General features: G+C 41.0%; 1 protein-coding gene across 2 annotated transcripts in view; it reads right to left on the reverse strand.

Moving 5' to 3' along the window:
• Positions 1–13,929, reverse strand: part of ror1 (receptor tyrosine kinase-like orphan receptor 1) — a 99,737-nt gene extending 85,808 nt beyond the window's left edge. For both annotated transcript variants that reach the window (XM_026346245.1, XM_026346244.1), the window contains exon 1: positions 13,551–13,929. In XM_026346245.1, the coding sequence (XP_026202030.1) occupies positions 13,551–13,656 (106 nt within the window). In that variant the 5' untranslated portion in view covers positions 13,657–13,929. The remainder of the gene's footprint in view (positions 1–13,550) is intronic.
• Positions 13,930–16,310: the final 2,381 nt, after the last annotated feature.

Genomic DNA, 16,310 nt, shown 5'->3' on the forward strand with positions numbered 1-16,310 from the left:
ATTAATCCATCTAAATGATCAGCAGTAACTATCTCTGCCTCCCTGTATCTCTTTCCCTTCCTGTATCTTTTCCCCACATTTTACCCTAATGGGTGGTAAATAAAGATAAAGCAGGAAACACAACCATTAGACCCTTATCTGAAGAGCAGGACTGAAAATTACCTTTGTCCCCGTTTGTTTCTTTAACAATAAAAAACAATAACTATGTATGTAGAGCTATACCATCAGCCTCTGCAAGATGCACACGCACATAAATACAACGTGAACAGGAGGGGTCACTGACTGTCAACAGTGTGTTACACAGAGGTGCTCCCAAAGGTTGTTTTTTTTTTATTCAGAACAGCATTTGAAAAAGAGACAAAAAAATATGCAACCAGTCTCTCTGTTGCTGTTTCAATGCATCATTGCCTGACTGATGGTTCAGCAGCTTTTAATGTTCTGTGAATCTCTCACTATTTCCCTCTACAATACCAAATTCACAAAAACCCAGACAAAATAGCATCCATGCAGGCAAGAATTATTGGGAGCTGGGGGCTAGTAAATTACTAAAATAACTGCTCAAAGCATAGACGCCAAGTTGAGTCAAATGAGCAGCAAAAACAGTGAGGAAAACAGTCTTCCAGCAGTTCAATGTGGTCATCTGACACCTCATTAAAGGCCAATACGTCAAACTGGATCATGCAGACACGCAAGTCAGACAACAACTGATGTTTTCTCGTCTCTTTTTAATGGTATAATAGCTGCCAGGGTTTCTTGGCCTTTTGACCTCTGACATCTCACAACTGTAAGTCACCTTCCAGCAAAGCTTTGTAATTGTAAGCCAAACCGTGAATTAACCAAAACAGGTGAAACTCGGGCCTGAGCTATGTTCAAACATGAATACATGAAGAAAAATAAATGATGGATTTAATATGTCCTGTTACTGATTTTACATTTAGACTAAAGCTGGTAAAAAGTGATACAGTGTCAGTAGTTCCACACCACAGCTCTTGTTTATGGAAACAATGCACAGTTCTGACTGAAAGCTTGGTGGTCTGGTGGCACTGATGGGACCAGGCTTAGTTAGATTTTGAGGAAGTAGGCCGATTTGCGTGGGCTACTTTATAGATCCCAGTAGGGACATTTACTTTCCATTTTCCCTGCTCTGCAGGAGCGGCAGACTGCAGGGTCAGTTAATGAAGAGCTCTCCAAGGGCTGGTAGGTATTCACTGTCTTATTTAAAGACACTTGAAGGGTGTGGGTGTTCACCAACACAGGCTCCTGAACTCAGGCCCGGTGGTTTAGCAGGGGCTTTCCTACTCACTGCAGTACACCACCCAGATGACTTATGGTTTATGCTACTTGTAGACGATTCAATTTAGACTCCTAACAGGCACTGCTAAGGCAAAACATATTATTTGGCGCAGTGGACTGCAGCAGATTTATGGCCTTTGTGTAAAGGCTGCAACAACATCAGAAGAAAGCAGGGATGAGGGTCAAACTTTGAGCATATAGTTTGCTGAATAGCCTATACCAGGTAGATTGTTTTCTGTCTAACAGTCTGCAGATTCTGACCCCTGGGATGGTTCATATGTGATGTAAATGAGAAATCTGTATATATTTATATGTAAATATTTAATAGTTGACTATAACATACTGAAAAGATACAGTGACAGTGATTACAATTACTCCTTGATATGTGCCGACCGTCACAAACCTAAATGTTCGAGTCTGATGTACATTAGTATACATGTAAATACACTCAGTGGGATTACCTGTCTAACTGTCATTGTAATAGTAACTGTAATGTATCACCAGGAGCACCGTTTCCTTGTTTATCTTGTGTCAGAAATGACAGGTTGAGGACTAAAGGCGGTAAAGCCTCCTAAATCTCAGTTGTGAGCCATGCTGTGATAGACACCGTGCTTGAAATGAATCTGAGCTAGGTCGTTTTCTTTCTGTCTGGGCAAGAAAGCAAGGAGGAGAGAGGATTAGAAATGAAATAATAAATAAACTGTACCAAACAGCTAATCCACTGAGAGGAAGAAAAGCTAGCTGTGGCTGTCAGTGAAAACCTTTTTAGCACAAAAAGTAGGCAGAGAAACTGATGGAGCATCCCATTTCTGGATGTCGGTGCTAAAGGGCACGGTCCAGCCTGAACAGTGTATCTCTGTTTGAGGGACTACAAGCAAGAGATCTCACTCAGCATATAAAGTGCAGACATACTGAATTTACACACTATTTGCAAATAACTAAGACTGAGATGTTAAATTCAACAGGAGAGTTAAAACAACATTCACTCGCTCAGCCCACCTCTCACTCTGTAACAAACTGTACATGCAGTCAAATCCCTGATGGCCTGTTTCATGAGTCAAGGTCACCGTTAACCTACAATGTAAAAAGAAAACAGGTTTATACGACTGTTAGTGTTTGATCTATAGCTGGCAAAGATTTTGCTTTGTTTACGTGGTATTGGCCGGACTTTCATCTGGTTGATTTTTCCCTCCTGTCCCCGTCCTGAAAGCCCTCCTGCGTTTCCAGTTGTGCTGTATAGTTTATGATTTGCTGATAGAGCAGGCAGACGAGGTCTTGGTGGGTCGCTTGAGACAAAAGCTGCTTTTCAGCTCTCAGGGCTGATATCTCCCAGCCCTGCTCCCTCCAGATAGCTGAAATATGCTGGCTGGGGGTTTGAGGTGAGGCATGGGAGGGGTGGATGTTGCCCCTGGCCTCACAGCGGCCAAGGTGAAAATGACTTTGCCATGTGAGGAGGTTATGGTCTGCTTCTGCTCTGCATGCAGCGCTGCCAAACTGTCCCTCTCATCTCGTCTTAATCTGACTTCTGAGGTTATACTAGGACGCTAGTGCAGAATATCTTAGTGAAGAGTACATTAATGGTTCAGGTCAAGTCGCATGTGCATGTTTTTAACCTTGTGTAAATAAAAGACGGCAGGCACAGTCTGATACGGTTGTAAAACAGATGAACAAAAATGCAAACACAGCAGGCTGCTTGTAGTGTGTCTGTAAGTGTACGCATGTGTGTGTGTGCGTATGTTTTGTGAAGAACAACGTGAACAACAGAAAGTGTGAGAGAGAAAACAAGGAAGTCAGATGCCTCTAGACCAGGTGAGTTTTCCTGAGGGCAGCTGGGAGTATTTTTCCCCTCATTTAGCAGTTCATGAAAAAAACCACAAGCAGATGTGACAGAGGGCACGCACACTGCTCACACACTGTAAACATAGCCACACACACACACACACACACACACAAACAAAACTTTGACACAGACAAGACTCAATCTAACCCACTATGAATATGTGTGTGGCAAAGAATTACAGTATCCCTGCATAAACCAGAACCAGATCTCTATCAGGGGGAATGTCCATCTCATTAAAACGAATATCAGATTAAGTAAACGGAGGGTGAAAACATCAAAGAGGTCTACAGGGAGCTGAATAAATCTGGGTTTAAACTCAATACAAACCAATCTACATCAGGAATTCGACTATGAACCCTACTAAGATGGTTTTCCTTGGAAGCTGAAAAGACTGAAATACACCCTTGTTACATTCCTGTTGCACTACAGTTACTCTTTAGTATTTAGTACAATTAACTGTTCTATATAAAGTTCACATAGTCCTAAGAAATGTGATGGCCACAGCCTGTACCTATGGCTCACTGGTGACCTACATTCGCCTTTGTTATTCCGCACATATCGGCACTGTGTAAAACCGCTGGCTGCTAATTGCTTTCACATTACAAAGCAGCCGGGTGATCTTGGTGGCTTTCCAAGACCACCAACACTGGGACATGGGGTGTGCACATTTACAAATGCATACCACCAATTACACTCTGGATGTATTACTGTGTAAGTACAGACTGAGGGCAAACACGTATGCTGTGTATCTCCTATGTAACAAGCAGTAAAGTACTTCTCTATTACCTGGCACCACCTTAGCTACAGTTTTCCTTTAGGTTTTATTACTGTTAAGCCAGAAAAGTCTTTACTGCTTGTCTAAAAAATTGAGTGGTTGTCACATTAGTAAGTAGAGAGGCTTTATTACTCATTTCTGGAGGCGCTTTGTGTATCTGGGTGATGTAACACATTGAGCGAGCAGCAGAGCATTTGTGTGACTTCCTAAACACATTTAACAAGATTACAGCACACTCATTAGCAATGGGTTATTTGTTCCAATTAAATATGGAGGGCGGTAGGCAAGAAAATTGTTCTTTCCTTAAATAACTGCACAGGTCTGCAGCTAACACAAATCTCTAAAGAACGTCCTATACTTGTTTTGATATCAGTGTCTCAATGTGTGTCAGAGTGCACAGGCCAAATGTATTAATCTCATTTAAATTATATAATATTATAATATTGAATTAATGAGAAAAAATGGACACTTCCTTTTTTGATCAGGAAGACTAATCACCCAGCAAACGCTTGCCCCACAAAGGATCGCTGTTTGCATGACAACTGAATGAAGCATATTAATTGTTGTAGCTATTCTTAGTGACTGTTTTTAGTGTCTGGGCAGTCAAATCTGAGCACTCAGATCATACACAGAGAACCAAATATCAAGACAAGCACATAGTTCACTCCTGCTCAGGGACGTCATGAGAAGAGGTTAAGCCAGCCAGCTGGCAGGAGTTGAATCGAGTTGAAATTAAAGAGTAAATGGACTAACAAAGTCTAGAGTGCAAAGCGAGGGCGGTGGGGGATGATGGGTCACTGCTGTCTGGTCCTGCTTCACTAAATAATTTTTTTTTTTCATGGAAAAATCCTCTGTTTCTGTCAAAGTTTCAAATGATGAGAGTAATAGGAAAAAGAGCTGCAGTGGGAGAAAGCCTAAGGAAGGAAAGCTTAGACAATCTCGTACCGCACCAAAGTCTAGGACAAGCTTCTGCCATGAGCTGACAGTGGTCCAAACTGTTGAACAGTACCAGCAGGGAAACTTTAGACCAACTCCACTATTGTTTGAACTCCCACTCAAACAGTCATGAATCACAGCCACAGCGATCTGTCTTGGTCCAGCACCGGCCCATTTCAAATCAGCGCTTCAACAGAGCATGTCAGCAATAATAAGCCATAATGCCCATTGCAGGAATTTCTTTTTTCCATTTTTCCCAATTTCACTGCTGCAGGATGCTTCAGACTGCACAGATCTACAGGGACGGGCCCCGGACTTGATGCAAAACAACATTACACAATGCATACAACAGTATAAACAATTGATCATCTCAATGAAAAGCTCAATAAATACTCTATTTAAGTGCAGTGAAACTGTGGCTGCATGTCTGGAAAGATGCTGAAGCTCTGCCACCTCTCCTTTGCTCCAATTACAGTTATAATGGCATGACAGGTTTTATGTTCCATTAAAGATTAATATGGGACAGTGAAATGCTGGGAATGTCTTTCCTGCATGCATTGCATGTATTTTAAGGGTACACATTTTACCTCATATTTTAGATCTGCTAGTCCTAAAAGCATGTTCCAGTTGGTACAATGGCTGGATAGAATAGTAAGACCGATGCGATGGAGGGCTGAGAGATAATGAGCTCTTGGCTTCTCAATGCTGAGGCAGCCACTCAGAGGTTAAACAAACAGGCAGCGGGATCACTCGGGCCTAAGCCTCTTATATAGGCCTCTCTGAGGAGAAGATCATTGACTTCTGATAGAGGGATGAAGGTCAGAGATAAAGAGGCCACCCGTCCTTGACTACTCAGAGTCACCCTTCTTTATTCTTGGTCAGTGGCCATTTGTTGTTGTTTCTACCTTTCTGTGAATTGTAATTTTAGTTTACTTTTCTATTTTGTGCTTTTTAATGAGTCAAATGTTTAAGCTTTGTGGTTGATTAGCTGAAAGTTAATTCACGTCAGTCAAATTTCTCTATGAAAATATTTTCATGTCTCAGTATCATCGTGTCCTTCCTCAACTTTCTCTGCACCGAGTCAGACCCATCGCAGTTCTCCTTCACATCCTCACACTATCAATCATCTCATCCCTTCCAAAAACACTTGGGTCTGACTTTTTTTGCTCAGAGAACCTCTTCCTCTTTCCCTCCCCGTGTCCCCCTCTCCTGCTGGGAGTCACAGGGCAACGCAGTTTCATTTCCTGCCCTGGTGAAATCAATGCTTTCCGAGAGAAGAAGGGGAGCAGAGAGAGAGAGGGACAGGGAGAGACACATATAGAGAGACAGGAAAACAAACATGGCATGCAGAACACAACTGCACCACTAAGTCAACTTGAACTCGGATTGGTCCCAAGTCAGTGTCAGCTTTGATAAACATCTACCGGTAATTTAAACAAATGTTTAAAGTGGAAATATAAAAAAAACAGGGAGGCTGTTTTAACAGGTAAACTTAATTTACCCCTCAACACTCCCCATCATTTTTTATTTGCCTCAGAGAGGAAGCGATTCTGCAGAGCGCAAGAGTAGCATTCAGAGTCCCACAGCATTTAAGTATGAATTCCTAGTTGGTCGGGAGCATCCAATTTAACTAGATTCCTTTCCACTTTCTGTTCCGTTCTCCATACACAAGCTCAACTCTCCGATAGAGAGAGTAAAGAAGAGAAGACAGCAGTAACACAAAGACAGATTCTTGTACTATGGTTATCCCACACCCTTCCATAACCATTCCAGCAGATTTCACCACAAAAACCTTTAGTCGCTCAGACATCTAACATCAGATTCCCTCAGTGAGTGTACGAGCTCCCGGTTAACACATCTGGGCACTCAGTAGCTCAAAACATCAGACTATATCTTGGATTCTTTTCATTCACTTATTTCTTTTTTTAAACAGCCAAACAATCTGGAGAGTTAAGGCCACACTGAAGTCAATAACTTTGCCTATGGCGAGCCCATCAAGCCAAAATGGATTTAATCCAAGTCTGTTAATAATGTGTGGAGCCTGCCCTAATCTGAGCGATCTCACGCTCACAGCTGTAGTTCCAGAACAAAATAAAGTTTTAAAGTGTTTCCTATGTCCTATCACCAACTCTGATTGATGCGACAGTGCTTGACCACTTCTAATGCCGCACGGGCAAAGATTTCCCGGTTGATGCTGAATTAGGCAGATGGCTAGCCAGCAGTGGTTTTCAGATGGGCATTTAACTAACGGCACTTCAGAATTACAGCCAGTGAGACCTTTAACTCCAGATTCCTTGGTCAGAGTGGTTAACACAGGATTAGAATGAATAGAAAGGGAATTTCCATTTAAGTCAAATTTCTTATGGTTTTTGGTGTCTGTCTTATTCATGCTAAGTCAGTGTTTTATTCATGGCTTCTCTCTCTGGTTGTTGTTGACGTTTGACCCTGAATTTTATCGTACATTTGCAGACGTGCTGGACATTCAAACAGACCTTGTTTTCAGCGAGGCTGCTGGCGCATTATAGCATCACTGCGCCAGTGCTGGCGAGTTCTGTCTGCAGGATAAAAACCAGTGCCTATCTGCTTAATGTGAACGTTTGAGATGCTCTAAATAATGGGACTGAGCCCCCAGTTGAAGGCAGCCTCTATTAAGTCTTTTGTGCAGGAATCAAGTGGCTGAACGTTGCTGCTGGGTAAAAGGGGACATGCTTTGGGAACAGTGTGACAAAGCCTCTGATTGAACACCAAGGTATAGCTAACACTCTAAACTTTAAAAACACAGTTTAAGATCAACCCTAAGCAAACTACAATAAAAATGAAATATGTATTATTTTCACAGCCCACATGTTTTCTTTTATAAAGCTTTCCCTGGCTTCATGGTTCACAGTTCATTTTTTATTCTTTTATATTAAATAGGGATGGAGTTGTTTTGTCAAATCTGAATAGATAAAGTTTTACATTTCAGTTAAAGGTATTGACAGCCTGGTGCTTTTTATTATAAGTCATTTACAAAACCAAATGGAGAAATGACATGGGGAGAAGAAAATGGACTAGAATAAAGAAAAAGTCACAAGCAAAAGTACAAGTGATTGTTTCCATAAATCTAATATAATAGTAAAACTACACCTCACACATATAACACAAGCCTGCCAAATGTTTTCAATGGAGCAGAAAAACATATTGCACAACTTACAGTCAGTACCCAGAAAACAATTCCTCTGATGGGAAAAGGACAAAATACATGTGAAGGCAACAATAAATTCAAGACTTGACTGAGAGCAGACCTCCCCACTCACACTCTCACTTTGTGGAAAGGCCTGAAGACCCACATTTAAGCACTAGACGACTTGAAAATGAAACAGAATATTTGCAGCGCGTTTGACTAATTAGTCTGACGAAGTGAAAATTTACAATAAACACAGCCTTTAATCAAATCAGTTGTTTGTGGCTTTGAATCCCAGATCAATAACAATGAAAAAGAAAAAAGGGCTTAGGCATTCACAAATCTCATTGTTATTACTTTAGCAGATCCGCTAAATCTAAATCAGACTTGTTAAACAAACAGCTTAAAAATAAAACCTATTTTGAGAAACTAATCTTCAAAAGACAGAATTCCTCAACTTCAGCCTACAACAGGATTATAGTTTCTATAGCTACTGACTGTAATTACAAAACAATAAGAGTGAAAACAGCCGAACACACGTCTCTCTGTGTGTTGTACAAACATAAATACAAGAGAGGGTGAACCACAAATCAGTCATGAGCTTTGACAAACATTTCATAAGCTACACACACACACACACACTTAAAAAGAAAGCACCGTGTTCATTTGCACTGAACACAAGTTATTAGATGCCCCGTAAAATTCAATTTCCTGTAGTCCACACATCTCTGGTTTAATAATTGCATGAGTGAAGTTTGTACACTACCCACTTTCCACATTTCACAGTACTGCAGGGGACATGTGCTACTTACATCACTGGTGTGTGTCGGAGGAAGGAAAACAGAAAGAAAGAAAACGACTTGAATGATAGAGTAGAACTGCAGTGTGAAAATAAAATGTGATGATTTTCTATTAATAACTGTAGAGGGATGAGTTTATACAAATGTCTCAGTGGAGCTGATGGTCCAATGGTTTCACAGCGTAACCGCAGCGCTACATGACATTGCGAAGGCATATCAAAACTGATAATGTGAAAGCCAAACTTTGATTAAATTTCCTCCGTTACAATCATCACAGACTGCAACTGTCTAAATGTTTCGACATCAGCTGATGTCACAAAGCATGTATGCTGCTAAAATTAAAGATGCTAAATAATGAAAACCCGTTATCAAAGGCCAAAGTAGGTCGTTAAGATTGTGGATGTAAGGAGGGCAGGAGCTGGTGTGGAGCCACCCCACCCTCGGTTATTGTTGAGTAAACACACTGTAGCCAAGAGCGGCATGTCAGTCGGGCAAGAACGGCCAAGTAGAGGAGCCACAAAATGAACTGGGGGTGGAGGGCAGTCAGATAAGAAGAGCGCCGGGGAGTTTCAATGTCATGCTGATGGTGGTGTGTGTGTGTGTATATATATATATATATATATATATATATATATAGATAGATATAGATATAGATATATATAGATATATATATATATATATATATATAACTGCATGTAACTACGTCAGATTGGGTATGCCAAATATTTAAAAAGTGTTGTTATAAGGATAAACAGGCCGCCGAAAATATGAAACACATTTCATAAAGATAAATCCAACTTTGGCAAATATCAGAAAGGCTGAAAAAGTGAAAAAAGCAATAAAGTAAAAAATATCTTCCCTGAATGAGAAGCTATACATCATTTTTGTAAAATAAATACAATGTTTTTTGAAGAGAAGGCCATAAAGTTTGCAGTATTTAATACCTTGGAGGTGGGGTGTTGCACAAAGACCTAATTGTGGGTGGACGGAGATCTTCCCGTCTGCTTGCAATGGGGGTTTGTGAAGTCCTTAATGCTATGCAAACATGGTTTAAAAAGATTTACTCTGACACATATACGACAATTTAAAAAAAACATGTTTCATACAACCCTCTATTAAATGAAATGTACCAGGATCTCCCTGTTTTCAGCTGGGGCAAAGCTGGCCATGGAGGACACAAGCAAAGCAGTAATTTGATAAAACTGCAATGTAGAGTGGTTTCAAAGAAACTCAGAGCTCTTTACTCCGTGCTGTCTTCAACATTAAACCGTGCCAAGTCCATATGGGAAAGCGATATGCAGTATGTGTGGCATATTCCATTAGACTCATTAAAGTGTCACTTTGTCATCAGCACACTCTTGCACTTACAGCTTCCCTTACAACTGCAGCAAAGGACTCATTGTGCTATGAGAATAAAGTAGAGCAGAGAACATTTTTTTATAGCAGGCATAATTTGTCTTACAGGCAAAAGTTGAAAGACATGAACAGTGAAAGTATAGAAAGCTATTTAATTTGTAGCTGGAAATACACGGCACAGGTTAGAGCTGCAGCTTATTTCATCACTCAGTCCAGACACCATCCCTGTTAAACTCACTGAAGTGCCACACTGTCATCTACACACTGGCGTCTCAACTGCAGCACTTTTCTTATCACTGCGTTTTTTTCTGTTTTCAACTCATCGGAAAACAAACACAAGTTTCATATGTTGTGATTTCTATGGTCATTACTAAGCAGAACAAAATAATGTTCAAAAGTAATGGAAATGTTAGTTGATATTTTGATATTTCTTTGCTTGTTAAAAGCAAATCGCCCACTGGCTGCACATCAATTAAACTATTAGCACACAATATTCTCCAAACAGTTTGGCCTATGGCAACACCGTGGAAAACTGGGCTATGGCAAACACATGTGCTCAATAACCAGTGGGAAGTAGGTAATTGCCATTGCACGACGTGGTTTACAGGCCGACGTTTTAGATCAGTGACATAAAACAGAGTTGGAGTGTATGATTTATGAGTATGTGTTGATTAAATTAATGTCTAAGACTTTCTGCCTACTTCCCATGCTCAAATGGAGTCAACCTGTCTCAAAAGAAAATGTAAAGAAAATCCCTCCTTCCAGAAAAAGACCATACATCTGTTTCACACATACAGTTCCTGCCACATACTTCAGTGTCTGCCAAAAGCTTTTAGGGATGCACACCACTTGATGCCTGAGTTAGTAAATTGTGCACTCTAGGAGTTGAGTTTTAAACACATCAGAGTCATCGATCTGAACGAGATGAACCACTCAGACCACGACGGAGCCCAACTTTTCCCAGACATGGATCAAGTATTGATAAACTTAATATAGTTACACATAAGCAAGAATTTATTGCAACACGGCAGTGAGGAAAAGCACTGGGCAAACTAAAAACTACATGGAGCAGCTTATTTGCAAAAATGTAATTAGGATGTGTACAAAAGAAAGTGCTACCATAAACTTTCACCTTCTTGTGAATTGCTCTCTTAATGCAAGTCTAAGAAAATGCCCAAAGACATATATCGGTAGAGATAGACATCTCAGTAGCAGGGAGAACAAGACAAGCTTCTACACACTCGGCCTGTAAGGCGAAGAGGGTTTTTTTCCAGGAGTGAAATGCCTTTAGTGTCAACAGTGTGTCCTGCTGAAAATGCTGCTGAGGCCAAAGTGATTTATAGCTTTCCTGAGTGTTATTAAAAGGCTTAATGCAACTCTAAACACATTTCACGTAGTCGCTGCCCTGCAGAGAACCTTTTATGTACAGAGGTGAATGTCCCACATTTAGAAACACTGACACTGTATATAGTTGGAAAACACTGTAGTCAATTTTTTTTTATGACATGTCAAAGGGTATTCCTCTGGCACTAAAGACCAAAGGCTGATGGACGGTTTTAAACTATTCTGCACATAACTTGTGTTTAAATAAAAGGTGAATGCATTTACACTGTGATTTCCATGCTCAGGGCCTGCCTTTCAATTTCTTCGATGTCACATTTGCTCAGTTGCTTCCACAAAACAGCCACACTGTATTATATCCACTGGCCGCTGATCACAGGGTGCTAGACTCTTCACACTTGATTATAGTAGAAACATACAGTTGTTCCTCTCTGACCATACTCATTACAGTGAGCCAAGAGAGAGACAAAACTCCCACTGTTATCATCTACAAACATGTCCTGTAGCTGCTTCGTTGGAGGTGAACAGGATGTCAAGCCTGTAGCTGCAATGGTAGAGAAAACAACTGAATGAGTATCAGGTTCTTGTCCCTGGTTAAGGTTAGCAAAATCATCATGCAGACAGTAGGGGGCTGGGTGGTGGTGGTGGTGGTGCAAAGCGAATCAGTTTCGCTTCATGAATAGCAGTATTAGCATAAGAAATGTAATTTACAGGGAAGATTTTGTGGAACTGTGTGGATAAGAGGGAGAGAGACACGGTCGCACAAAGAAGATAGAGGGAGAAGCTACAGTGTAGTGGTCCCCCCCCCCCCCAATTCATTAATGAAACCCCATTTGACAAAGTTATAGCTAATTGATAGAGTTAATTATTGCTGGTTCCTTTCTCTTAGAGAAAGAATAAAAGGTCAAAAGGCAGATAAAGCTAATATATATATATATATATATATATATATATATATATATATATATATCATACTACACCTCATAGCTTCACGCTCAGCATCATATACAGTAAAGTACAGTACAGTACAGTACAGTACGGTACGGTACAGTACACCTCCACAGTAAATAACAACCAAAAGCATTTAAGGAGGACAGAGTTAATCCAAACAAACTCCAAAAAAAGCTTCCAGAGATAACTCATCACTACTCATCTGGGGGAGGAGAGCACTGCTTTATTCTTGTACACTTAAAAGCCAGAAATAAAAAAGAAAGTCGAACGCTTTTCACACGCTTCATAAACAAATCCAATTCAATTCAAACTGAATTCAGTCAAACTTCTATTACTCAACCCACCACTTGTTCTTTAAGATGTGAATACCCCACACTAACACGTGTACAAGGCTAAAGAAATACAGTCTCTCAGACCTTTTTTAAACCACAATCCACAAGCAAATAAGCTGATGGTTTACTTCAGTGTTTGTTTTTTGTTTTAGGACACATGGTAGTACTATTTCTTCATCCTCATCTAATTGCCTAAAACAGGCACTACCCTGTAATCAAGCAAACCTAGCTGTTTGCCTTTCAAATCAGACTTTATGTATCCCTTATCTTTCAAATGACCTAAATGATTGAGGGCTGTGGTTGAGTCACAACAGCTTTCCAGCTGACTAGTTAAGAGTCCTCTATTGTCTGCCAATGGAGTCAAGTCCCCCGCGCAGAGGCTTCAGAATGACAATGGGGCGATAATCTAAAAACCAAAGATCATTTACATGAGAGGGGAGGCTGAATGATGGCAAACAGCTCAGCTTTATGTGGATACAACAACTGTTTGAGAACATGTATGAGACTATTTCAGGAGTGAAAAACAAACGCAGCGGCCTTAAATAAGATGCGTCTCTTTGGAAACGTAGTAGTGGATGACTAAGAACCATAAAGTGACTCTAAAAAGTCACAGCTCACTTCACTTCTCCAGGCACACACTAGTCCGGACTGTGATTTTCCATCAGTGCTGACACATCACGCCGCGCAGAGATGAACCGCAAAGTTAGTAAATCCAGCAAACGCGCAGGGACCAGACGGGCATGAAACATGTCTGGAAACTCACCAGATGCGCTCAGGTCCAGGACACTTTGGAGCAGCAGGGCGATCCAGAGAGCACAGGCTGGACATCTCCGGAGACGCTGGCACGCCGCTGCCCGATTTGGATACATTCCTCCGGCTCTGTGTTAAACCTCTGCCCGCTTTTCACATCCACTACACTCACTCACAAGTTAATTTCGAGCTCCTCCAAATAATAATAATATTTTTTTTAAATCCTACGACTCAAACAGCAGCGTCTTGAGAAGTGGTGCGCTGTCTCCTCAAAGCGCACAAAACTGTCCCCGTGAAAAAATAAAATGTGAAAGAGGGGAAGAAAGAAGCCTGCGTCTCTTCTGGTTTCTCTCTCTTTCCTTTTCGCTGGAGCACAGCTCACTTTTCCCCTGTGTCCGTCTCTCCAACTGAGCGTAATCCTTCCTCCAAACTTCTCTGAGGAGACATGGCCACATGGCTCTGATTATCCATGTGTCGCCACCGTGCGTTCACTTCAGGAGCTGCCAGGTGGCACGACGCACAGGCCACATTCAGCAAAATGACCGTGGGTACACACTTAAAGAGGCTGGTAGACAAAAAGGTCGCCAGGAGCTCCAGCAGAACTTACAGGACTCAAATTGTTTTCTTATGAAACAACAAAATAACATAAACACAAATAGAGAATTCAGTATAATCTGTACTGAAGATTCCTCTGCAGCCTTATGTTGTCTGCAATGATCCACTGAAGTAAAACTGAAGTTCTCAGAAATGACAGTGACTGTATATTTAGCAGATTAAATCCACCTTTGGTTTGGAGAACAGCACTGAAATAGAGTCAAGAGGGATGTGAACTAATAAACCGCTGTTTTTTAGAGTTTAAATGCATCTCTCTGGATTATCTTATAAGGATCCATGTGGTGCTGATCAAACGAGCAGCGTGTGGTGGCGTTGACTGTGGCTAGTGCAGCTATCTGTTTCTAACTGGATGGATTAACCACCAAATTAAAACCATGTCCAAATGTTTAACTTATATATTTTAATCGAACTGTAACAGAGTTCAGGGACAGTATGTATGAGCATAATGCTTTATACTGGATTATTTTGGAGGGTTACTTACTAAGTGTCAGGGTTCTACCTCCCACCACCTGTTCTACATCAGCCCAGGTGTCCATAAGCTCTATGACTACCCTCAGACAGTTCCCACTAAAAACCTTGGTTTGTCTTCTTCTTCCTACACACATGTCTCTGTAGTGACGCTTAGGGTGTGTCCAAGTGTGTGTTGGGTTTAGTTAGCTCCTGTGTTCACTCCTGTAATACTGTCTATTATAAAGCAACACATCTTTACATTGTCCCTGGTCCACCATTACATGAATTAAGAATTCAACCTGCACCAGCTGCCAAAAGCCCTGATCAAAACCAGTGCTGCGGTCAATTCAAACAGCTCAACGTAAATAAAGATCTAATGATAACTCGGTCTCTGTCTCACTTGTACAAACTGGATATAATTCCTTCATGGCAGAGATTATTTTTTTTCTTCTTGATTTAATTGCATTGTAACTGAAATGAGTCTAAAACTGAAATATGTGCACTTTTAGCTCTTGAAACTGCAGCACACAACTTCAAGAACTTCAAGTGGTTTAAGTGTCTACTGCTGCTGGACATCAGTTTCTTATGTCCCGCAGGAAAAAAAAAAGTGTGTGTTTGCCTGTGCAGACCTGTGAAGGACTTCACATAGCATTTTAATGAACACAACAAAGGGCGCTTTGTGCTCTGCTCCTACAACACAGAGAACAATTTCAAACAAAATAAGTCAAGATAACTCTCATAGCAAAAGTAATTGGCCATGACTGATTATAGTTTGAAGAAATGTGTGAGGTGATGCACATCATATGTCAGCGGCATTTCTTACTGAGGCGCCCTTTTAAATTTGCCGTTTGAGCAGTCAAATGAATTTAACCTAAGCTGTGTTTACGTGGTTTTCCCTGTAATAAGAAGTCTCAAAGGAGGGGAAGAGGTTCCAGAGGGGGGAAGACCTCACCAATGGGCTGACCAAGAAGCGAGATTATTTCTGACACTGGCCTATTTTTCTCTCCTTGATGTCTATCGACTTCATTTTGCCTAGCAGGATATGATTATTAAAATTGCAACCATGCACGGTGAGAGTCATCTAGCTTTAATAGTGGACTGGATTAGGGTTTTGAAAGTCTCTTTGAAGACCAGATCCCTCAGGCTTTCTAAACCGACCACAGCCTGTGGACAGAGAGGGGGGGATCCACGTTACAAAGTTGCCAATGGTGTCTCAGTCAGTGAAAGGGAATGAAAGACGCTGATGATGCCACAACTGCTCAGTCTGTTTTCTTTCTTTCTCTTTTGTTTTCCTTCAATAACTCCAATAATCACTGTTTCAATCTTATTTTCTTCCCAGTTAAGACGTCATTAAATGACATGATGAGTGTTGGCTCATCAGACATCCTCTGTACTCCCCATTCCCGTCTAGGACCCACCTCAGTGACCATCAGAGTTGAACCACATGCTGAATTTTCTTGGGCTTACCTTTGAAATGTCAGCTGTATTGTTCACTCTACTGCTATTTGGTATTTTTAGGACATGCTGCAGCGAGTAAGACAAATGCATGAATGGAGGGAACAACGCTGTTGTCAAACATCTGTGTTACAGAAAGCCTTCGGTTCCATTTGTCATGTCGTGTCCTAGTGTTGCCATCAAACATGAACTAAACTTCAGAGGACAGTGGGCAGCAGGAGCGTGGAGTTTCTCGGAGTTTGTTTTCTTATTG

The sequence above is a fragment of the Anabas testudineus genome, chromosome 4 (assembly GCF_900324465.2).
Source record: "Anabas testudineus chromosome 4, fAnaTes1.2, whole genome shotgun sequence".
Classification (NCBI taxonomy): Eukaryota; Metazoa; Chordata; class Actinopteri; order Anabantiformes; family Anabantidae; genus Anabas; species Anabas testudineus.